At 45.0% G+C, this 23,777-nt stretch overlaps 2 protein-coding genes, 1 long non-coding RNA gene and 1 pseudogene across 6 annotated transcripts; 1 reads left to right on the top strand and 3 right to left on the bottom strand.

The window, feature by feature from the left end:
• The window catches only part of LOC135251324 (phosphatidylinositol 4-phosphate 5-kinase type-1 gamma-like), a 23,607-nt pseudogene extending 17,382 nt beyond the window's left edge, over positions 1-6,225 (bottom strand).
• Positions 6,226-7,138: 913 nt separating this feature from the next.
• gpx4b (glutathione peroxidase 4b) lies at positions 7,139-15,046 on the bottom strand. 2 transcript variants are annotated; one of them, XM_064328659.1, is made up of 7 exons: positions 15,009-15,046; positions 11,482-11,576; positions 11,190-11,334; positions 9,514-9,665; positions 9,169-9,193; positions 7,841-7,900; positions 7,139-7,560 (listed from the first exon to the last, which is right to left on the bottom strand). In XM_064328659.1, exons 1-7 carry the CDS (start codon positions 15,009-15,011, stop codon positions 7,528-7,530), a joined length of 513 nt encoding a protein of 170 aa, XP_064184729.1. In that variant the 5' UTR covers positions 15,012-15,046; the 3' UTR covers positions 7,139-7,527. The 2 variants fall into 2 exon arrangements, with proteins under 2 accessions (XP_064184729.1, XP_064184728.1); XM_064328658.1 differs by lacking the exon at positions 15,009-15,046 and adding an exon at positions 14,034-14,181.
• An 18-nt stretch (positions 15,047-15,064) lies between these two features.
• On the top strand, positions 15,065-19,192 carry polr2ea (RNA polymerase II, I and III subunit E, a). 2 transcript variants are annotated; one of them, XM_064328656.1, is made up of 8 exons: positions 15,065-15,235; positions 15,689-15,863; positions 16,028-16,143; positions 16,241-16,321; positions 16,796-16,854; positions 17,702-17,780; positions 18,541-18,607; positions 18,767-18,918. In XM_064328656.1, the coding sequence occupies exons 1-7, from the start codon at positions 15,179-15,181 to the stop codon at positions 18,604-18,606; spliced, it is 633 nt and encodes a 210-aa protein (XP_064184726.1). In that variant the 5' UTR covers positions 15,065-15,178; the 3' UTR covers position 18,607; positions 18,767-18,918. The 2 variants fall into 2 exon arrangements, with proteins under 2 accessions (XP_064184726.1, XP_064184725.1); XM_064328655.1 differs by lacking the exon at positions 18,767-18,918 and adding an exon at positions 18,941-19,192 and having other exon boundaries at positions 15,066-15,235.
• Positions 19,193-21,761: 2,569 nt separating this feature from the next.
• Positions 21,762-23,616, bottom strand: LOC135251320 (uncharacterized). Of its 2 annotated transcripts, none has more exons than XR_010329124.1 (2): positions 22,105-23,616; positions 21,762-21,977 (listed from the first exon to the last, which is right to left on the bottom strand). It is a non-coding gene; the product is annotated as an uncharacterized LOC135251320 (long non-coding RNA). The 2 variants fall into 2 exon arrangements; XR_010329125.1 differs by having other exon boundaries at positions 21,762-21,972.
• Positions 23,617-23,777: the final 161 nt, after the last annotated feature.

The following is a 23,777-nucleotide window of genomic DNA, read 5'->3' as shown; positions in this document are numbered from 1 at the left end:
ACCCGCACACACACACGGACACGCACACACACACACCGCATGACAGCAGCTCACACCACACAGTCTGAAAATGGACTTTCACAGGTTCGCACGTTGTCTCCTCAGCGTGAGAATGCAGTCAGTGTTTCTCAGTTTCAGCTCTTGGTTCACACCCACAACCAGTTAAGTTACGCAGGATAACAGCTGTTTCACAACCAACAGCTTCACCTGAATTTCCCCCCAGGAAAAATAAAGTCATTCTCTTCCAGAAAACTGGCGTGTCTACACCAGGCCTCAATGAAGGATTAAATAATGTGGTGACTGTCTGATGTTTTGGAGTACCAACCATTTGAAATTAATGTTTAAAAACTGTTACTTTACTTTTTCTTATTGGGACATACACCCAGGTCTACGAGACAAACTCGGTCCTGTGACCAAACACAGGACGATGGTGCTGTCGACTAAACTAGTGGAATCTTTTTCAGAAGAGAAATATTTCGCACACACATTTCATCAAGCTTTTTTCCTTAAAATTCAATATATATATTTATATATAACATTATATTATATAAATAATATAAATATATTTCTTTATGTATTGTTACTTTTTGTACGAATGTAAATGATAAAAGTATTTATTGCAAACATATGAAAACTTGCTAACAAAACTGATAAAAAATTTTATATCAGAAAAACGTAATAACACCAATAACAACAAACTCAGTTCGATACTCAAACTCTGCCTGCCAAAAACGAATCATACCTGATCAACAATAAACAAGGTCATAATCCCGCAGGTAAGCGTAAACGAGTCGAGACTCAGAAACTGATCGGGAAAACCTGAGGATCCCTTAAACGCACATTTCAATCTATCAGATTTAAATGAGAAAAAGAAACAGTTAAATAAGACGTTTCCTTCATTTCTCCATCACGGAACATCTTGGAGGGCAGATGAGTCACGAGTATAATTCAACACCGTCTGAGTCAGGCGCAAACAAGTTCTAAAAATGGAACACCAACAGGCAGACGTTCACAGCCAAGGATGAGGGTGCGAACAGAGAAATTCTGCAATTATAATTATATATAATTATATATAAAATGATGATATGTTGGGTTAGCCAATTAGAAAACCCCCCCCCCCGGGGGCAGATATAAAAACTTATATGCCTTTTTAAAATGTATAGAGCCCTGCCCTTGCGTCCGTTGGTGTAGTCCTCCACTATTTCTAGAAAGATCAAGTGCAAACTTCAATCGGATTTGACTCAAGTAATCTGGGGCCACTGCCATGACATCACACCTGGGAAGCAGGGCACCAGCCAATCAGACGGCTGGGATTTCACTTAACCTGGCAGCCAACGGAGCACCCCTGACGGAGCCAGACTGGGTGAGAGACGGGGCTGCAAATCAGGCTGCGCATATCGAGGGCCAGAAAGACAACAACCCATCGGACTAAAACCCTGACCTTACGGAGGGGTTGGCTGAGAATTGGGCTACCACAGACATAACGCACATGACAATCTAGGGCTGACTACCATAGACATAACACAAAACACAATCTAGGGCTGACTACCAAAGACATAACACAAAGTACAATCTAGGGCTGACTACCACAGACATAACGCCCATGACAATCTAGGGCTGACTACCACAGACATAACGAACAGTTCAGTCTAGGGCTGACTACCATAGAAATAACACATAGCACAGTCTAGGGCTGACTACCACAGACACAACGCACAATACAGTCTAGGGGTGACTACCATAGACATACCGTACAGTACAGTCTAGGGCTGACTCCCATCAGACCCCGCTCTGGGCGTGTCGAAGTGTCCTTGAGCAAGACACCTAACCCCTAACTGCTCTGGCGAATGAGAGGCATCAATTGTAAAGCGCTTTGGATAAAAGCGCTATATAAATGCAGTCCATTTACCATTTACTCCCACAGACATAATGCATATCACAGCCTAGGGCTGACTACCACAGACATAACGCACATCACAGCCTAGGGCTGACTACCACAGACGTAAAACACATTAGATTTGTCGGCATTAGCACAAAGCACAGTAATGGGCTTGTTGGTGGGGTGTCCAGCTGAATCAGAAGCCATGTGGGCGGATGTGTGAAGGTGCTGAGGCTGTTGCCACAGTTAAGGAGGCACAGCCGTAGCGGATTCTCATGTAGCGAGAGGATGCTAAGGCTGTTGCCAATTTTTTGCCGCAACATTGTAGATTATGTGAGTGTGCGTGCATGCGTGTGTGCGTGGGGGTGGGGTGGTTCTACAAACAGGCTTATTCCGCTGTGGGGGGGGGGGGGTAAATACATTATATTACGTAACAATGTTTTCATCTCACAGTTGTAGAGAACAGAAATAAAACCCGCTTACCTAATCTCTCAAATCCAGCAACATCTGTGGAACATTACACTCATATTCATCTGTGGCCACACGCATGGGCACACACACACATGCACACACACACATACACACACACACACACTTTCAGAGGGACCTCCACCCAATCTGACAACAAAAAATGGAAGAAATTACATAATGAACCACCCCCCACCCCCCCAAAGGGGCATGGTTGACCAGAACGTAAACACTTCAGATGTGTTGAGCTCGAGACAATGAACAGACGCTGTCCGAAACCAATCCCTTTGCAAAAGGACCTGTCCCGTCTTTCGGGAACACAACTGCCCAGCAATGTTTGCTTTTTAGGGATAGGGCGGGGGCCCCTTTTTTTGGGGGAATATGTTTAGTCTGTGAGAGCACAGAGACGGGAAGGGGGGTGGACACTGATGGCGATGAGGAAATTCCTCTTTTCCCCTGTGAACACACCAGGCAGACCGCAAGCACCCTCACCCAGCAGCACGGACACGCTACCATTCAGCACCAATCCAGGAGGGAACTTTCAAGGGCAGCGAATAAATACACGGAAGAAGAGCCAATCAGAGGCGAGAGGAGCCAATCGCAGGTGAGATGAACCAATCAGAGGCGAGAGGAGCCAATCACAGGTGAGGGGAGCCAATCAGAAGCAAGATGAGCCAATCAGAGGCGAGAGGAGCCAATCAGAGGCAAGAGGAGCCAATCACAGGTGAGATGAGCCAATCAGAGGCGAGAGGAGCCAATCAGAGGCAAGAGGAGCCAATCACAGGTGAGAGGAGCCAATCAGAGGTGAGAGGAGCCAATCACAGGTGAGAGGAGCCAATCAGAGGTGAGAGGAGACGGTGCAAGCAACACCCGGAAAAGAACACCCGTGGACAAACAATACAAACTTTCAGGAAGAAATGTGCAAAAATGGCACCTAAGAGGGGTACAATGGCTCGTCACTCGGGGCAGGACCCTCAAAGATACGCCCCAGTTAGAGAACATGGTACCTTAGAGCACGGCCACAGGGACAGAACTGGGACACCCCCCCACCCCTCTCACTGTCCGACGGGCAGCCCCCAATTCTGCTCTTAACAACTTCCACGACGTGATTATACACGACTGACACTAGGCGAGCCGATGGAGGATGGATTCTCCCTCTCTATACGAGGGTGAGTTCCTGTATTAGGATGGGCTGCTCCCAGAGAATGGCGCGTTCATACTGTAAATCAGGATAAACTAGAGCTAATAAGCATTCATATTGTGCTTATGGAGGCTGGTTCGGAGGACACAATTAAATGGCAATTGAAAACAGACCTTTTAAATCTAGCTAATAACTAGTCTCGTTGTTTCTATTATTTTCCCAGTTTTATTATTTTATTCTGTATTCTTTTGTTTATATTGTTTTAGGCTACATTTACAGCGCCATATGTATAGTGTTGTATTTTATATCTCATCTTTAAAGGTGCTATATATACATTTTATTATTATTTACTTTTTTTTCCGACATTGTCCACGAATGTCCATTAAAACCACGCCACTCAATATGTAAGTGTACGGATTTAAACTCTTCTACTCATAAGCATAGTAGCACGCGAGGACCTGCGTGTCTCTTCTCGTGGATTTGATGGCTACGGTCCATGCACTGGACACGCGGGTAGCCCACTGTTCGCTCCGGCAAAGCCGAGAGTTCACACGACCCTTTACGCCCAACTCACGAGACAGCTCATCGTAAGCTGTGGGCCTCGCACGGCTAGGTCACGAGGAAGCGCAATCGATCGCTTCGCTGCACGGTTTCCGCTCTTCTGGGCGCTTGTGACGTCGCGCACGTGCTGCAGGATCGAGTATTCACCCCGCCAGTCACTGCTTATGGGAAAATAATGAATCGCTTCACATTATATTACTGGCATTTAGCAGACGCTTTTACCCATGTCGACTGACAATGCACGAACTGCGTCGTGTGAGTAACTGCGCCAGTTACAATCTGGTCTGTGAGTCATTCTCCGTAAAATCACTGTCGGTCCTCGTGCACAAGAACGGTTCTCTGCTATCTTGTATGGATTACAGAAATAGGCCCACTCTCATCAAAACCGCTAAATATTATTGTCGCTATATAACTGCCACTTTAGTTGACTATTTAGTCGACCGAAATATAATTATCCATTTCAATAGACTGTACCTATTTATATAATACGTAGCCTAAAACGAACATTTTGACCTGAGCAATGCCCTTGGCAAAGGAATGGACCTCGCAATGACTCAAAAGTCGTGCGAAGTTCGTACGCACCCTTCTGTCAATGAAGTTACTGTATCACATTATTTTCCCAATTCTATTATGTTGGAATGCTACGTTCTTTATGCTGCCTGCCAATAGGCTACTTTGAATGGAAACATTCGGAAAGCCTATCAGACAGAACAAGGAACGCTTGTACATTCGACAACCAATTATGATGCCTCTTACGTCACTAACTACAAACATTATTATTTCTTGCCAAAACTACTTAAAGGTCTTATTGAGGGCCAGTGACACATTAGCCAAGCGACTTTCAAGTGATCGATTATGTGATTCTTTGAAATAACAAAACACATCGAGCACTACTTAGCCTACATAGCTTTCCCCACCCTGCACGGAAATTTGCCAAAGATGTGTTTTTAGCAAATAGCCACCCCACTATCTATCAACATCACTTTAAACTGTTATTGGTAGACAGGCAGGTGGCGCTATGGGTAGTCATCGCTAGCTTTGTAAAATCCTTTAAATGTTGTAAGTGCAACTGTAACCAGTGCTGAACATCTACCAATTCGAGCTCATTCGAAACAGCGCTTGTTAGTCCATGTCCGCGCGCTCTTGACATATAAATTTCCAGCATCATGAAGCGAGCATGTCATGCATGGTATAACGTAATTTTCAGTGTGGAATAGCCTACGTCACGATGGAAACAAAAAGTAACCGATGGAGAAAAAAAAGAATACATATAATAAATACACACCAATATCCCCGGCCTCCATCCCGCAGCTGACGCCGGTGACAGTCTCCAAATCATCGGACACCACTGACCAAGATACCGCGCGGCTACCTTCTCCTTGCTCCGACAGGCTCGTAGCTCCGTTGGCTGCACCTTCCATTCAGACTCGCGAAATCGAAAGACAAGTGTGACCACAACGGTCCAACCACAGTCTGCACTGTCTTTGGATTCTGTTATTACTAATTACACGGGAAGGGTTAGTTCGGTCACATATAGCGCGATATGTAGGCTACACATTTTTTTTAAAGGACGTGTATCGCAAATCTGCCCCGTCCATCCTTCGATTTGATCCGCGCGCAGACACCGCTGTCCAGTGCCGCTGGCGCCGTTGCGCCGCACGTCACATTCCTGGGGCTGTTGATATTCCAAATGTCCGCAAGGCAAGGCTTTGAGACTGCGTCGAGGGAAATTAGATTCCGCACACAGGGGCCAGCTGCTCGGATGCAACTGTTCCACCTGATCTTAAATCCAGGACAAATTCGCAAAACACGGACTCGAGACTCCCCCCTGCGGTCATTCAGGGTAAAGCAGTTCGAGATGCTTCACCCCACACACTTGTGCGACATTGGAATCAATTCATGTTTAAATTAATTTAATTTGAAGAAAGAACAGGCATACCATTCCATTACTGCAATGAGATTGGTTTTAGGAAGGCCTTGCCGTTCTCAACACGATGCGTTCAGATTAACCATATTTCCAGACTTCTATATTTAGTATCAATGATAATCGTCAGGACGAAGGTAATTGTAATTATTTTTTGCCAGACACACGAATCTGTAAGCGTTTCCTGAAGTATTCTGGGTAATCCCGGTGAGTACACGGCGGTGTAAAGACGATTTCAGTGTAACCTGCTTCTGCCTTGACAAATATGGAGACTAATTAATCCAAGGATTAACCTGATTCTGTGCAACCGCAAATTATGCAAATCCCTTTTGGTGAAGACAGTATATAGGAGATCATGGAAACCAACACGAATGATACGCAAAAGCAGCATACCCTTTGGATCCCGCGATTTGTAAAAAAAAAAAAAATCTTTTTCCAGGATTCGCGTCGTTAACCCCCACTCTTCTTAAAACTTCTTGGGGTGGAGTCTTACAAATTTCAGAAATTTAAACCTACCTATAAATTCAGCTTATCTTTTTTTTTATTTTATTTATGCGTTTAATTAAGTTACTTGTTATTCTGCGGTTTGTCCTACCACAGTCCGGGTAAAACGGAAGGATTAAGTTAACGAGGACTACAATAAGACGGAAAGCCAGACCGCAATAAACACGTCTAATTACGAACACTAGTGAGCCCAGTATTTGATTAAGGTGACACTTTTTCAGCGTGAAGAGTTCAATAATGAGTAGGCCGACGCGTCATTTGCCTTTAGATGTTCATAGGTTGGCTATAACATAATGGACTCCTAAACACAAAGTAAACATTGGGTACACGTGGAAATAAAACCCTGTGTGGATAACAAACAAAGCGATTTAATAAAACATTTGACGTGAAGCTCACTGTCCAGTAATCCCTTTAGTTTGGGTGAGCTACATTAAGGGCGAAAGGCCGCCATAAGGGATTGCGAAGGCTTCCTTTATTGACTTGAAGTGCAATATCCATAACATTGATTGCTTTATAACTCATAAATTTGCGCACGAGCCTCAATGTCGATAATTCAACAGGAACGGTTTTTTTTTTCTTTTTCCCCCAATACAGACAATTTTTGTTAAAATAGTTTAAAAGTTCATGGGGAAAATAAAGACAACATTTCGGACTCAATGGATTTCATTAGGTTTGTTTATTAATTGTTCATTAATTACCTGCACATTACAAAAATCTAGATCAATCCTTCGGTTGTAAATACTTCTATAACACTGAGGGTTGTTGTGAGAAGGGGAGGGGGAAGGTCTTAGGACTCCTCTCAGATTTTAAGGGGGTCATGGCTGGGTGCTGGACTCCTCCCAGGTGGGGGCTGCACGCCAGGGGGTCATCAGGCCTGTCCACCCCGTTTAATAATGGGTTTACAAACAGGCCGTCACTGGTCTGGGGAACGGACTCCAACACCCAGCATGCCATGGGACGGGAGAGGAGAGAGGAGATGACAATCAAGCAGAGGAACAGAGAAAGGGGTAGGGGTGGGGGGCGGATTCAATCTGAGAAATGTTTGACCGGCTACAGGTAACTGGGGAGATCTTTTTCCACCACCTGTGTAGAGAGAGAGAGAGAGAGGGGGAGTGAGTGAGTGAGTGAGTGAGTGAGAGAGAGAGAGAGAGATGCAAACCAATGTAAAACATAGCAGTGGCGGGTAACATTATTTTGTAATGTTAAACTATCAGGCAAGGAAGCGGGTCCATCGATCACCAGGGTGGGGACACAGCCCGGTTAAAGGACCGGGACAAAGCAGGCACCAGGCAGGCTCTCATTCAGCATTAGGGCCAGTGCTTTGTATATATGTTTATATGGAGCAGCGAAAGCATCAACTCACACTGGGATCTTCCATCGGAGAATACCTTTTCACCACCTGTCCCTCGCGATTGATGAGAAACTGAATAGGAAAGGGGGGGGGGAACAAGCAAAATGAACAACACTATACTGGAACAGTTCACAATTACACTACATCACGGACATTTAGCAGACACTCTTATCCAGAGCAACTTACACAACAATACGGTCAGCCCATTCATGCAGCTCAACATATACTAACAGCAATTCAGGTTCAGTACCATACACAGCAGTGTCCTAACCTGGGAATCGAACCTGCAACCTTCTGGGTACAAGCCCAGTTCCCTAACCATTACAACACCCCACCACCCTTGCCTCATCACCCTGCCTTAAAAAAGTAAACGGACAGTTTATTCCAAAAGAAGACATAATACTGCAGTTACTGTAAAAATTAAATCGCACACAGCCACACAGTCGGGGCGACATAGCTCAGGAGGTAAGAGCGGTTGTCTGGCAGTCGGAGGGTTGCCGGTTTGATCCCCCGCCCTGGGGCGTGTCGAAGTGTCCCTGAGCAAGACACCTAACCCCTAATTGCTCCCAACGAGCTGACTGGTACCTTGCATGGCAGCCTTTCACCGTTGCTGTGTGAGTGTGTGTGTGAATGGGTGAATGATAGGCATCAATTGTAAAGCGCTATATAAATGCAGTCCATTTACCATTTACCATTAGCCAAAACACAAGCATGCAAACTTTAACCGGAGCTCAATGTATTAAAAACAAAAACCAGTCTTTTTTTTTTTTGTTTTTACATGGAAACTCCCCGAAGGGTCCTTCCTGCCATACTCCTGCTGGTGGTCAATTAACATATCCTAGAGTTTCCGGCGTGATGCAAACAGTCTGCTTTGAAAATTAAATTGCCCTATTTCACTAAAAGAGGTCAGAAGTTGTTTTGACACATTTGAGCTTCATGGTGCATCGTCTGAGCGTGTGACCGAGCGTAAACAGGAGCACAAAAAGCACAACTGTGAGGGATGTGAAACTGAACAGTCACAAGATGATTTGGAATAAGATTAAAACAAAACATACAAGTCAGATGTTGGAACTGTTTAAATCCCTTAAAAAAAAAACCCTAAACAAACCACTTCCTTTCTGAAGTTCTGCACAGGAAAGAGATTAATCTCAGTTTGATCCTTTGATAGTTACACAAATATATGAAGTTTAAAGACCTTGGAACAGAGGGATCCTTGCTGTCTTAGAACAGAAAACTCTTGCGGTGTTATAACATACACAAGCGACTGTGGGGTACGCTTCCACACTCATCAGCAAGCACTGACGCAGAACCAAAAACAGCACAAAAAAAACCAGTCTTACCTTAGTGAAATTCCACTTGATGTTGCTACGCAGAGAAAAAACAGACACGCATCAGTGCTCACACACTACCCAGTTCAGTGCACAGAGAGTCAACAAGCCTGCATCTCAAAACTTTCAAAGTCCATTTTTAAAAACGTTGGCTCACGGTATGTTAGCACAGTAAGTAAATTACCAGATTTCAGAGCTGGGCCACATGAGAATTTATTTTGTTTGTTTTTAACCCCCCGGATACAGGTTTCGCTGCCAGGGCAAACCTAAACATCACAAACAAACTACCCCACCACAGAAAGGGGGAACATGAAAGAGACTACAAAACTTTATTTATTTATTTTTTTTTAAACTCACTTTCCCAGAGTGCCTTTCCCTTTGGGCTGGTCCTTCATCCATTTCCAGAGGGGGTGGGCGTTCTCCCCGTTCACATCGATCTTACTGAAGAGGTCGAACTCAGCATGGTAACCCTTGGCAAACTCCTTTATCTGTTCCTCTGTGCCCGGTTCCTGAAGGAAGAAAAGAAGAAAGAAATAGGTAGAGGAGGGAGAGAGGGAAGAGGGAAAACAAGCAAAGGACAGGCAGTTCTGTTGGCTCTTCCCTGTGACTACATCACATAAATTAAAAATCACAGACATGAGCTGGCATAACAGCCTTGGTAATGCAGTTACGCCGAGCTAGCTCAAACCCAGCTAACAAACTAAAAAAAAAAACGTTCTCACAACGTTGCTGCAGCGTTTGTGGCATTTACATTACATTTATTTGCCAGACGCTTATCCAAAGCGACGTACAAAAGTGCATTTCATGGTCACGGACAACTACAAAACACGCGGTTCAATAAGATACAGTACTTATTTCGTGCAGCTATTTCTAGCCAAACGGCGGCAACGACGCAACACCGACAAAACATTCCAGTAGCGCTGCGAGAACGTTCTGTGCCGGCTGGGTTAAGGAGCGGAGCGGGAAGCTCGCCGTTTCCCCGGGAGACCGCGGCGGTTTCGATGAGGAGCGCCGGAGCGCACCTTCGGCTTATGGGATTTCCTATCGCTATGGCAACGGATCCCACACACCTCTCTCCTCGGGGAACCCCCCCCAGCCGGATCCAGGTATGCGCCGTGCTCCGCCCTCGAGCTCACCTGAGGCCGCTAATTACCCGTGTCAGGTGTGCCTGCGGGAGAACACACTGAATACCTGGCGCTGACCGGGGGTCCCTGAGGACAGGTGTGGAAGCCACAGGTTTATTTATTTTTTTATTGTTTTTCAATTTTCCAATGGTATTTATGGTCTAATAGGGATTTACTGCATGGTTCGTCCACCCCTGTAAATACCTGTCCCTTTGTGTCCCTACACCACGGCTGCCCCAACCTGTCCCTGGTGATCTACTGTCCTGTAGGATGTTGAGCTGCTAGGTAGTAGAATCAGGAGTGCCAAATTAAAATTGAAATGAAAACCTACAGGACGGTAGATCTCCAGTAACAGGGCTGGGCAGCCCTGCTCTAGCTGTGGAATGAGGTGTGCTTTGTTAGGGTTGGAGTGATACTCTACAGGACGGTAGATCTCCAGTAACGGGGCTGGGCAGCCCTGCTCTAGCTGTGGAATGAGGTGTGCTTTGTTAGGGTTGGAGTGATAATCTACAGGATGGTAGATCTCCAGTAACGGGGCTGGGCAGCCCTGCTCTAGCTGTGGAATGAGGTGTGCTTTGTTAGGGTCGGAGTGATACTCTACAGGACGGTAGATCTCCAGTAACGGGGCTGGGCAGCCCTGCTCTAGCTGTGGAATGAGGTGTGCTTTGTTAGGGTTGGAGTGATACTCTACAGGACGGTAGATCTCCAGTAACGGGGCTGGGCAGCCCTGCTCTAGCTGTGGAATGAGGTGTGCTTTGTTAGGGTCGGAGTGATACTACAGGACGGTAGATCTCCAGAACGGCTGGGCAGCCTGCTCACTGTGGAATGAGTGTGCTTGTTAGGGCGAGGAGCTCCAGGCTGAGCTCCAGACGGCGCGGCCCAGCTCCTGACCCAGGCCCAGAGCCGTACCTGTTTTCCGAACTGGTTGCAGGGGAACCCCAGGATGCGTAAACCTCTCTCAGCGTACGTGGCGTGCATCTGCGCAAGCTGAGTGTAGTTTACGGGGGTCTTGCCTCATTTGGAGGCGACGTTGGTGATGATGCAGACGTCGCCCCTGCGCAGAAAGGGGGAGGGATTAGAACGTTCTTAACTGGACATTCTAATGCTGATGTAACAATCACTGCTGGTAACTGAAACTAATGAAGTTCTAGAACACTAACTTCGAATTTTGAAAAAAAAAAAAACACCTAATTCTGCTCACCTGTACTTCTCCAGAGAGACCTCGTTGCCGTCGATGTCGTTGGCCGAGAACTCGTAGATGGATTTGGCATTTCGCCAGTCTTCCCCTTGTGTCGCCTATGGCAGAGGAGGAGGAAGATGGTAAATGGACTGCATCTATATAGCGCGTTTATCCAAAGCGCTTTACAATTGATGCCTCGTTCACACTCACACTCACACTCACACTCTCACACACACTCTCACACACACACATACACACAACGGTGAAAGGGTGCCATGCAAGGTGTCAATCAGCTTGTTGGGAACAATTAGGGGTTAGGGGTCTTGCTCAGGGACGCGCTCTTACCTCCTGAGCTATGTCGTGTGCGTGTGTGTGTGTGTGTGTGTTAGAAAGAGAGAGTACATAGTCTGCTGCGCCATAATTCGCAGTGGTTTGATTTCGGTTCTCCTCATCAATTACACGCCAAGCTTGACTCATGGGACTTGTAGTATCGTGTAGTACCACCTCAAATTGACTTAATTATTTCAGATGCCTTTTCGTAAACTACAATGATTTTATTTTTTTTAAATGCTACCAAACCCGCCAAAGTGACTTGTAAGAGTGACAGAGTTACACGCCAGTAGCTAATTCTACTCACAATCAGGTGCTTGCAGCGAACATGTTGCTAGGACACCGAACGCAATGACTCCTCTTACATTCATATACCATACCCACAGGAGACAGACCAGAGCAGAGGATTCTGGGAAAAGTGTGGTGGTTAGTTGAACAAGGTGTGGGGAAACAGTCTATCGGAGGAAACCCTTCTGGCACCTTCATAACAGCGATTGTGCTGCAATCTTTGCTGCGGCACAATCTTCCTCTTCACCCAGTTTACAACCGCTCCAAGATAATTTTTCTTTTTTTTTTTTTAAAGGGCAGTGACTCAGCTCTTCTTCTGTATTTTCCAACTTTATTTGGACAGGGAGAGCAGTGAGGGAAAAAGACAGAGATGGGCTCACAGTACAGGAAGTACGGGGGTGGGGGGTGCTTCTCCAAATGTATAAACATGAAAACAACTTTAAAAAGGGACGTAACTTCCTTAAAAATTATGTTTTCAAAACAATAGGGTGGCACCCCAAAGCCTGGAGTTAGATTAAATACATTTGTGTATATAATTAACAGATCGAGTTCCATTGTTCTTTAGAAAGGCACAAGGCAGTAAGTAACGGGCTGCCGCTATCCACTCTTCAGTAGGCTACAGACATGAAACATGTGATGTGTACACTAAAATCAGATTGCTGTCGGGTATTTTATTGTATGCAATTTGACCCCCTAAATAAGATATCGGCACAATGACGTTGCGCTTGAACTGCCTCGCGCACACTGCAGAAGATTGTGGCTGCAATCTGATGTTAGGTTGCAACACACACCACCGCACTCTACTCCAGATTAGTTCTGGTTTTGTGCCACGAAAAAACTCGTTTCGCTGGCATATTTTTGGCGACCTTTTACACTGGGTGCTTGTATGAATCACCGTTTCCCCTTTCATATGCACGCAATAGTTCACGCTGATCATGACACACCTGTGCTTCTGAACACACTCCGTTGGCAGGCCCAGCTAGTTAAATAAGTCGTCACTGGGAGCAATAAGCTTTGTCATTAACAGAAACCGACCCTCTTACAAAACATGGTTGATGGTGACAAACGTAAAATACATGCAACAACAAATCTAACAGTGGGATGCGTGAGTCGCCCGCATAAGTTGGCATGCGAAACATTTTTTTTGGGTAGTACAGGCCCCAAATTGTTATAAGGAGATGAAAAGCAGATTCATGTGACCCACACACATGACCGTCTGTGGATTCGGTCGGTATACCTCTTGAAAGCCGGAAAAGAGACCGGTCCTGGCTTGTCTAGCTACGATTTAAACATTATCCAACTGGCTGCCCCGTTCCACACAAGAAAATTGGCTTCAATGGTTTCCAGATTAGTTGCACAAGACACAATGAATGCTCGGGCTAGTTAGCGTGCTAACGTTAGTCTAGTGAACTTGTATTTTGCTCGCAAGCTAGCAGCTGAATTTAAATTAATCAATTGCATTTCATTGATTAGCAATAAACGCTTTAAACACATCATCGGTTAGCTCGTTTCTTTATTTTCATTTAGCATGCATGACGATAACCGGTCACATTGCTGACGTTAAACTACTTCCAAAAGCGGTGCAAGCTAGCCTACGTTATTAAGACTGGCCAAATAAGCTTGTTTAAAACCAGTTAGCTCGTAGAATTGGTGGCAAACATCAAGCTAGTTGGCTTGCTTTAAAATGTCAGAATCACAACACCGTCTTGTAGATTAAAACGGGGCCCCGATTTCGACACAATTTTACATTTTCAATGCGTCAGGTGAGTCACCGTCGGACCTATTTGAACGTGGACACCACAGAGCGCAAGAAATACGTACCTTTGACCTGTCAATGACAAGTCAATAGCCTTGTTATGATTAAATCTATTGGACAACACTTAACGAGACAAATGCACTAGTTACTATACACATATCTACAAGTGAACAACCGCTATGAGGCACAAAAAACATACCATTGCTCTGACGACCCCACGACTCCCTACGATCCCAAATACTAAAGCACGTTTAACAACCCACATAATGCTGTATTACAGCTGGCTCCGCCCACATTTAAACTCCGCCCATCAAGCAAATCATTTCCCAGCAAACCCGAAAGGGGTGGGGCCACGTCCACACGACGCAACGCCGCAGTTTTTGTGTACATGCAAACAAAATTCCTTTATATCGCTGCACATATTGTTGCACAAGACTGCTATGACCTTTTTTCTCTTCCAAATTTTGCTTTGTGATGTCAGTAGCGGGATGTATTATTCCAACTAAGCCCCTGTTGTGTGAACGCACATTAACGGTCATTAAAATTGAAATAAACCATTAATTGTTTTGTGTGTCTGAACCTTATACGGTCTATGGTCTGAACGAATGGGGTAAAATTACGCGTACCAAATGTTATAACGAGGCAGAATTGCAGAAATAATATAACGAGGCAGAATTGCAGAAATAATATAAGCAATAATAAATACAAACAATCGTCACTGAAACTAAAATGAAACGAATAATAGAAAAACAATTTAAATAAAACCACTATAATAACTAAGCTACAAAGTCTTGCTTGGTGTTTTGCCTGCAAACTACCTTTCCTAAATGACACGACGTATATCAGATTATCTAAAGATTCCTCTAGTCTAAACAATAGCTCAAACGGACTGTTATAAAGATGTCTTTCTTCTGGTCTTACCATCATGCAATATACTGTATGTAACACATAAAGTGTGAACAATTTAATTAGTATATTGTTCATTTTAACTAGGTCTGCTATACATATTTATGAAAATATTCAAATTGATTAATATGTTTGGCACTGGCTTAATCGTATAATATAATAATGAAACGATATAACTACATCGGTGACAATAAAAAAATTGTAATTCACACTCGGAATGATTTTTTAAGATGGAAATTACTAACATTTTCATTCGCTTTTAACTCACCATTCTTTCGGAATACAGGCAAATATATGGACACCCGTATGGGGTCCAAAATGCACCCACGTGATCGCCTGGCTACGGAAGGAAGCGATTTGTAGGGAGAATAGAAAAAAGCGTGGCCGTTATTTGTTGATTTTCCGTTCATTAGTGAAAAATAACAAGAACACGCCGTTATGGATGATGAGGAGGAGACTTACAGGTTATGGAAAATTCGAAAAACAATCATGCAGGTGAGTGAAAAAATGCTTTTTAAAAATGTTATTCTCATTAATAGATATTTAGTCACACTGAATTAGCTAGCTGTGTAACACTGCTAGAAACTTCTGTCGTGAGCTAACGTTAGATAAAACCCATCTGATCATTTCCTTCTGCTATTGTGTTATGAAATAGACTTGCGTGACGGCTAGATGATTGCACATCTATTCGTTAAAGTAGTTAGCAATCTATGTAACTTGTATCCTCAAACTTGTGTCGTTTGAAAGGCTATTGTTTTTAAATTCGGTTGCTTCTGTGTGTGCGTGCGTGTACATATTCAGGGATGTGCGATATAGATATTGCTTATATATGTGTTTCATTGACTGTAAGTGTGTATAAACGTATCTATAGACCGTGTGTGAGAGATAGAGTTGGAGGCAACTGCTTAGAAGTGCCGCTGTAAACTTATACTGAGTCTCCTGTTACAGCTGTGTCATGACCGCGGTTACCTGGTGACCCAGGACGAGTTGGACCAGACCCTGGACGAATTTAAAAGCCAGTTTGGAGACAAGCCTAGCGAGGGTCGACCGCGACGCACAGATCTCACCGTGTTGGTCGCCCATAACGACGACCCGACGGATCAGATGTTCGTTTTCTTCCCAGGTACGCAGTGGCAAAAGAAAACTCTGGAAAACATCACGTTTTCGGGGATGGCGTCTAGACTTCCTACGGTTTACTTTTAGGCAGTGCTGTTGGCAGACATGTAGACACGTGCTGCAAGTCGGTTGGTTAACACTAGCTAAACTGATCCATCCCGTCTCGTGCAGAGGAACCCAAGGTTGGCATCAAGACCATCAAGATGTACTGCCAGCGCATGCAGGAGGAGAACATCACCCGAGCGATCATAGTGGTGCAGATGGGCATGACGCCGTCCGCCAAGCAGGTGCGCAAAATGCCCTTCCGGCGCCGCTAATAATAAAAATCGCGTTGTGTCCTGTGATTTTTCCATGCCTAACAGAGTCGTTGGCTTTTCTTCCCAGTCTCTGGTAGACATGGCTCCCAAGTACATCCTGGAGCAGTTTCTGCAGCAGGAGCTTCTCATTAACATCACAGAGCACGAGGTGCGTGGATTTTAACGGAATGATGAGACCTTCCCGTTCATTGCCTTGCAGTTGTCATGGCGATTAACATAAGCAGATGTGTTTAGTCAGGGTAGTGGGGTGGGGGTGTTGGGGGGGGGCAGTCAGAGTCATAGATGGACCACTCTGCCATTACCTTTGTGGAGAGACTTACTCAAACAAGCATGTGGCCGTTTAGATCACAAAGCAGTTCAGTTTAGTTAATCAACTGCCATGAACTACCACAATGATTTGCAAGAACAAAAAGTTATTAAATTATATTAAGGAAAGTTCAAGATTAAAGTCCAGAGGTTATGTGGCTTTCATAGACTGATCTTCTGACAGAAATGGACGCTGCCATTATACTGTACATTTTATTAATTTAGTCTTATTACTTATTTTATTTCATTAGTGATTTACTAATGAATGATTTGCCGTTTGAGTGACTGACTGTTGGTCTGGTCTGACTTTTTGCAGCTGGTCCCAGAACACATAGTGATGACAAAGGAAGAAGTAACCGAGCTCCTGGCACGATAGTATCCTTTCTGGCGCATGTGGGGCAGTCATGTCCAATAAGAGACAGGCGGGTGGTCGTGTCCAATCAGAGACAAGCGCACATTGATTGGCGCATATCGCAGAGGTCAGGGAAACCAAAGGAGTTGGCAGCGCTGTGGGTTCACCTTTGAGTTCAGCTGTTTAACCAGGTTCTCTTCGTTCCACGGCTGCTTGAAGAATCGTGCACACATTAAGGGTCAGTGAATAATGCTATGAATACAAAACACTATGTTTGTGTCTAAAATGGCGTTACGGACTGCTGAGTGGCTCATCCTGGTAAGACCCCGTCTCTGATTGGACGGCTCGATGGCCTTTTGAGCCGTCAACGGTGACTTCAAGGGCAGCTGCTCTGCCAGTGAGGCAGGTCCTGCCCTCCAAGAGTATGAGCCAATCACAGCAAACCCCGCCTCCATTCAAACTACCTTTCTAACCGCTACGATGTAAGACCCTTCGGCTAGCCCTTGCCGTTCGGAGGTGAATAGCCAAACTTAGCCTCACTTAGCTTGCATAAATTTGAATAAAAACATGAGAATCAGAAACAAGTTGTTTTTGTCACATTTGTCGTTTAAGAAAATATAACCCGTGTGGGCAGGGTTTTTTGCGGGTGATGGGCTCGTACTCTTGAAGGGGCGTGACGTGTCCCACAGGCAGCAGCTGCCCTGGAAGTGAACCAAAGAGGGCTCAAAAAAACACCCAACGAGCGAGCCAGCAGCTGCACGCCGTCGCCCCCTCTGGTCAGTCGGTGCATTGCGGCGTGCGACGCCAATGAGAAGAGAAGCATTGTGCAGGTGTAATGCCCATTTTGGCGGTGGTTCCTTGACGCGGCAGTAAACTGAAGGAGAGCCAGTTGCCCAGGATACAGGCGGGGGATCCGGTGGCCCGATACTTCGGCCTAAAAAGGGGGCAGGTGAGGAAGCCGCTCGGCATCACATCACACTACCGCCATTTAGCAGACCCTCTCATCCAGAGCGACTTTGGTAGGAGTCTTGCTTGCTGAACAAGCTTACTCTACAGGGTTGGAGTCCTGATCGATGTGGTCACTTCTGGCACTACGATCCTTACTTCACTCTAGTGTTTCTTTTGCACCTCTACATCGTGAACCTATGCACTTGTTGTACGTCGCTCTGGATAAGAGCGTCTGCTAAATGCCTATAATGTAATATAATGTAAAACTTGCGCACTTTCTTAACACAAGCATTCTTCACGTAGTGTCCATTTACGCGTTACATTTAACACTTTTATCCAAGGCGACACACGGTAAGTGCATACCAGAGGTCGTTGGACGACTACAGAACACAGGTCTGATAAGGTACTATACTCGTTATCTAAGAGTTATCCACAGCAGTTCAGTCTAGTTCACACAGCAAGCATAGGCTAGGTCGGAAAGTTATACATGCTGAAGCGATGCAGGTTAAGTACTTTGCAGTGCCCCAGCTGGGAATCAAACCTGCAACCCTTAGGTTACTAGCACAGTTCGCTATCCACTATTCCACACCCCGTCCCCCAGTTGACTGACGTGAGAGCGGGGCTTCGCGAAGACCAGAATGGGCAGAGATACAAAATACCGGTGATGCAGTGACCCCGTACGAACTGGTTCTTAAAAGGAAACGTGCTTCCCTGGGTTGGGTGGGAAACGGTGTCCTAATTGCTGTTTGCTGATTGTTCAGGTGGTGAAGATCATCCGGCCTAGTGAGACTGCTGGACGCTACATCACCTACAGGCTGGTGCAGTGAGGTACGTTTGGTTTTGCAGTCAGCCAATCGCTGTGTTTGCTACAGCTGGAGGTTCTGGCCTACATTTTTTAATTTTAGCCAAATTAAGGGTGTAATTCAGTTGAAACCCACCACATTCCTGCTAACATACTTCTTCATATTTTCCTTTCAAATTATACAGACGTCACGCGGACATCGATTGATTTGGATAGCTTTCAATTCCTGCTCTGCATCTTTTGATTCAAATTCTGTACTATCTCTGTGCTGTAAAAAGCAACTAGGTATGGATGTTTTCTTAAGCAGTTAATTATTGGAAATGTAAAATCTTCACCTTTGGTGTGTTTCTGGTCTGCAGTTTGTCTCCCTGACCTCCAGTGGGCGCTAGTGATCCTGTCCTGTGGTTTTTCCACAACGGAATGAGACTGTCTTGGAAAGAAAAACATCGTTTTGTGCTGCATATTAATGAAGAGAATTTTTTTTTCTCCAATTTTTTCTCTTTTAGTTGTTTTGTATTTGTACATTTCTGTTTTTAAACAGATGTAAGACCTGTGTCAATCGAATGACAATGTCACTGAATTAACAAATTAAAGGCTTATTTACAAGCTTCTTTGGTGTGAGTTGGAAGCTGGTGTGTTTTCAATTCAGAGCTGTTCAGGAAGGAGACGTTCAGCTGCTGACTAGACAAATAAAACGGAATTAATCGGGGGGAAAAAGCAACGTTTGTAACGTCACTGCGCATCTACATAAACACCACACATGAGTCAGTAAAAAAAAAGAAACCAAATTTAAAAAAAAACAGAAGAACAGGTCTTAGTGTTTCGTGTAGCGTTCGTTTCTCACGGTTGCACAACTTTCAGGATGTTTTGACATACATAACGCAATGTTCAGAAGGCAAAGCCACATTGGTAACGACAACACCACTAAGTTTACAGTGGCCGTTCGAGTGTTCGTGAGCATAGACTTCCATCGATGTTGTAGGAGCGCCCCTACCTCCCACCCAGACATGGCCACAACTAACATTAATGAGACTGTGGTCGTGTCTTCTGTGTGTTTTTGCACGTCCATTTCCAAAGCCTCCATTTAAATTTCTTTTTTTTTTTTTTTTTGTGAGAATGTCAGTTGCAATACATTTAGGAAGGGAATGGAAGTTCTTTAATATTATCAAGTTTAAGCTTACTATAGAGGCACGTGTACAGCATTTATGCTGTAAAATCTCTATTAAATGAATAAATTAGAATAAATTAAAGGGGAAACCCCCTCACCCCAGCCAAGTCTCTTGACCTTGGTTTTTTTTTCCCCCCCCCGATCTGGGGTCCTCAATATTGTCCAAAAAGGGCCGGTGTGGGTGCAGACTTCTGTTCCAACTGAGCAGTAACACACCTGATTCTGGTAATCAGGGCCCTTGGCAAAGACCCTAGTGGTTGAATCGTAGAATCAAGTGTGTAGCTGGAAGAAAAGGCTACGCCCACGGCCCTTGACAAGAGAGAGCCTGTTCAATCCTGCTGTGCTCCTGCTTGCTGTAGCGTGTAGAAATGGAAGAATCTGAACAAGGTCGTTGTCTGACACTGCCTGACCTGAGTACTACGGATGCTGTATATCAGCTGATAATGGATACATGTGTCCTCATGTAGCGTTAAATCGCCTGGATGGCGGCAAAGCCTGTAATGTAATGTAATCCTGCCCGGTTGGACCAGAAAACAAATCTGGTCACGGAGATATCCTCATGTCAGCAGCGCGTGTACACGTGGCCAGGTCTAGAGACAGTCTGTAACTCCGTGGTTTCTGACCCAGTTTTTATAATAAACGTGCCCCTAATTTACAGATGAATTAAGTCCCTGGATTGCCCTGTAAATAAAAACAATACGACAGGGTCAAACCAGGCATGGTCATTTTCTTCCATTTTTGTTTTTGCATTTGCGTTTGCGTTGACGGGAAAATAAACTGTTTTTAGTGGTTTGCAAATCTCCCGGCCCGTTTATGCAAATTTGCATTCTGCGAACCACACCTCTAATCCCTGCTGGAAAAGACATGGCGTGGCTGCGCTGAGGATCACAGGACACTGCAAACCTTTTTATTAAACCGAGATGGCGCTTAGCGTCCAGTTCTCTTACTGGTGAGGGCGACTGTTAGTGGTTTATTTAATAAAAATGTCACTGCACTGCAACTGAATAATGATTACCCAGTTATAACTCAAATAAGGATTAACCGTCTCAGCTTTAATGCAGTTCTGTGGTCTAGAGGTTTAAACCTGAGGTTTAAACTCCAGCTAAGCACACTGGAGTTGAACCCGCGTGACCACACCGCGTTGAGTAAAACGGAAAATGAAAAAGACGACATAACTTTTCCTTTCTGCGGAACGCACATACCATCTGGAACCCGGTCCTAAAGTCCGGTAAATGGATGCACGCTGGTCGTGTTGCTGTGAATGTGGGGTCGTAACAGCCTTAATAATGCCCAGCCAATCATAGCAGAGATGGACCTCGGGAGCCATTCTGCGTAACAGCGACCGTCAAAACGAGCAAACTGACACACCCGAGAGCTCCGCCATGTTGATTTCCGCTCGCGGCGTGTTTTTCAGTTGACAGTTCGCGGTTCTCAAGGTGCCATTTCCTGTTTCAGTGACAATATGTCAGGCTTCTGTCAGGTTTCCAGAGCACGTAGGCTTTAAGGCTTTGGGGTTTTTCAAAACATTTTTTACAAGTAACATCTTGCACCTGCGTCTTCCTTAAACTTTCTGCTGGTTTGTTCTTCCTGTTTCTCAGTTTCACTCTGCAGACAACTCCACCATTGTGCATTGTTCCTCATACGTTCCTGTATTTACGTATGTATATTTCTTTGTATATATTTGGATTTGGGCTTTGAACCATTTTAGCAACCAGCTGTTTGGGGGCTGAACCAAGGAGAAAGGGAAAAGAGATGATAATTTTTGCAGTCTATCAACCCCAGCCCACCATTTTGAAACACCACCTCAGACTTTGCTGTTCCTTTAAAGTAGAAAATGATGCAGTTTATTCAATAAAATTATACACTCTTCCCCTTTTTCTTTTTCAATCTGAATACATAGTACACATTTGTCTCAATTTAAAAATATAACTTAAGCACAAACAACATTCTGCACTCACCACGTGCAGCAACCGTATTTTCTTTTAAAGCCCTTTAACGTAATTTAAAAAAAAAAAAAAAACCTCACAAATATATTTAAATAGAATTGAAACCCCTTGATTGAAGTTATAAAAAAACTTCTACAAACGACAAAATCTTAACTGAAGCGTCTGCTTTCGTTGCCATGGGAATAACACCCTTGCCCTAATCCTAGAATCACTGTAGAACTCTGGATTGTGATGCCACAATAGGAGTGGCTCTTGGACAGTATCCTCCATATAGAGGCTAAGCTAGATAGCAGCACAGCAGGCCTGAACAGACAACACTGTGCACAGCAACACATCTACAAAAATGTGTGACACACTCACACACAGAGAAGCCAGCTTTTGCACTGACCCCCCCCTCCCCCCCCATGACTCCACACATTTTGTGGTTCGTGGCAGCCCAACTCTCCCCCTAAAGTATTTTAAGAGGCGTTTATTATTATGTAAGTCAAAATGCCCCCAAAAAAGAACCAAAAGCTGAAGTCAGAATGGAGTATTCTTGCAGCAGCAGGGACGTTGGTAGGGGCTACGCTCTGACTCTCTAAAAGAGGGTCAAGGTTTTCCGCCATTTTGTTCTTAGCGCGCATGCTAACGGGAAACATGCAAATAAATAAAAAGCTTAATAAAAAAAAAAAAATAATAAAAAAAAAAGCAGCAGAAAATCCAGGAATGCTCTGATCACACGTTTTGGTCACAGCGTTGCAGATACGCGCAGGTACTTGTCTCCAGGACCTTATTACATCACCTTAAAATGCACCACATTAAAAACTCACTGGGCCAACAGTGCAACAGCAACACTAACAGGGCAATAACCAGGGAACCACAGGGGACAGAGGAGGACAAACAAGCAGGCACAACCCTGAAATATACTCTTACCAAAACACATTCTTACCATATATGTATATATATATATATATATATATATATATTGCACAGAAGTGTAATATATTACAATGTGTCATGACTGCATATTTGTCCATACGCTGCAGCGCTGCAATGTCCTGATAATGTATTGTACATTTAAACAAGTCAACATGTTCCATTCCCAAAAGGGAAGAGTGCTCGTGACACATTGTCAGGGATCAAACTGCAAACACAGGCCTCTTATTCAGAATCACTGAACACCTGTCCCTCTGGCCCCAAGGTCGCACAAGTTCGATATCACCTGCAGGCTTTAAGAAATATAAGGTTCTTTACGTTGCAATAATAACAGAAACTGAAATGAAAAACACTGCAAAACACTTCCACTTCCAAGCGTAGGCCAATTCCACAGAGCACATGGGCGAACACACACGCACACACACACACACAAACTGGTTCCACTTTCAGATTTAGCAGTCAATGTCAATTTAAAAATACACTGCTGTACACTGGAATGGTGATGAATGTATTTCCTGAAAAAGTCCAAATATAGTGGGTTACATGTCATTTCTGAGGAAGCAGGCGGTGGTACACACTGGCACTGAGACGGGTGTGCGGGGCCGGCCCTAGGATTTTGGTGGGGAGGTGGGGGTGGGGAGGTTCACTTGGTAAAATCCTCCTTACATTACATTGCTATGAAATGTTCGGTTGCCATTCCGTTTCAAATTCATACCGCTAGTTCCGCGATAGGGGATGAATAACGAAATTGCGAAAATAACGTTATTTACTTTAGATAAACATTGGATCGTGTGCCCCCCGCCTCGTGGTCATGTGCCCCCCCCCCTAGCGGTTGTGGCCCTAAGCAACTGCACAGACCGTTTATGCCACGGGCCGGCCCTGCGGGGGTGCTGGCATGGTGGCGCTAAGAGCTCAACCCGAAAAGTGTCGGGTGGAAATGTGAAGTACGCTTGGGTAGGGGGGGCAGGCGCTTGGGTAGGGGGGGCAGGCGCTTGGGTAGGGGGGCAGGCGCAGGGCTGGTGGGGCAGGCGCTTGGGTAGGGGGCAGCGCTTGGGTAGGGGGCAGGCGCTTGGGTAGGGGGCAGGGCTGCTAGGGGGCAGGCGCTGGGGGGGGCAGGCGCTTGGGTGGGGGAGGCGCTTGGGTGGGGCAGGCGCTTGGGTAGGGGGG

The sequence above is a fragment of the Anguilla rostrata genome, chromosome 3 (genome assembly GCF_018555375.3).
Source record: "Anguilla rostrata isolate EN2019 chromosome 3, ASM1855537v3, whole genome shotgun sequence".
NCBI classification, from domain to species: Eukaryota; Metazoa; Chordata; class Actinopteri; order Anguilliformes; family Anguillidae; genus Anguilla; species Anguilla rostrata.
The sequence above is the reverse complement of the archived record's forward strand: the minus strand, read 5'-3'. Positions and strand labels throughout refer to the sequence as shown.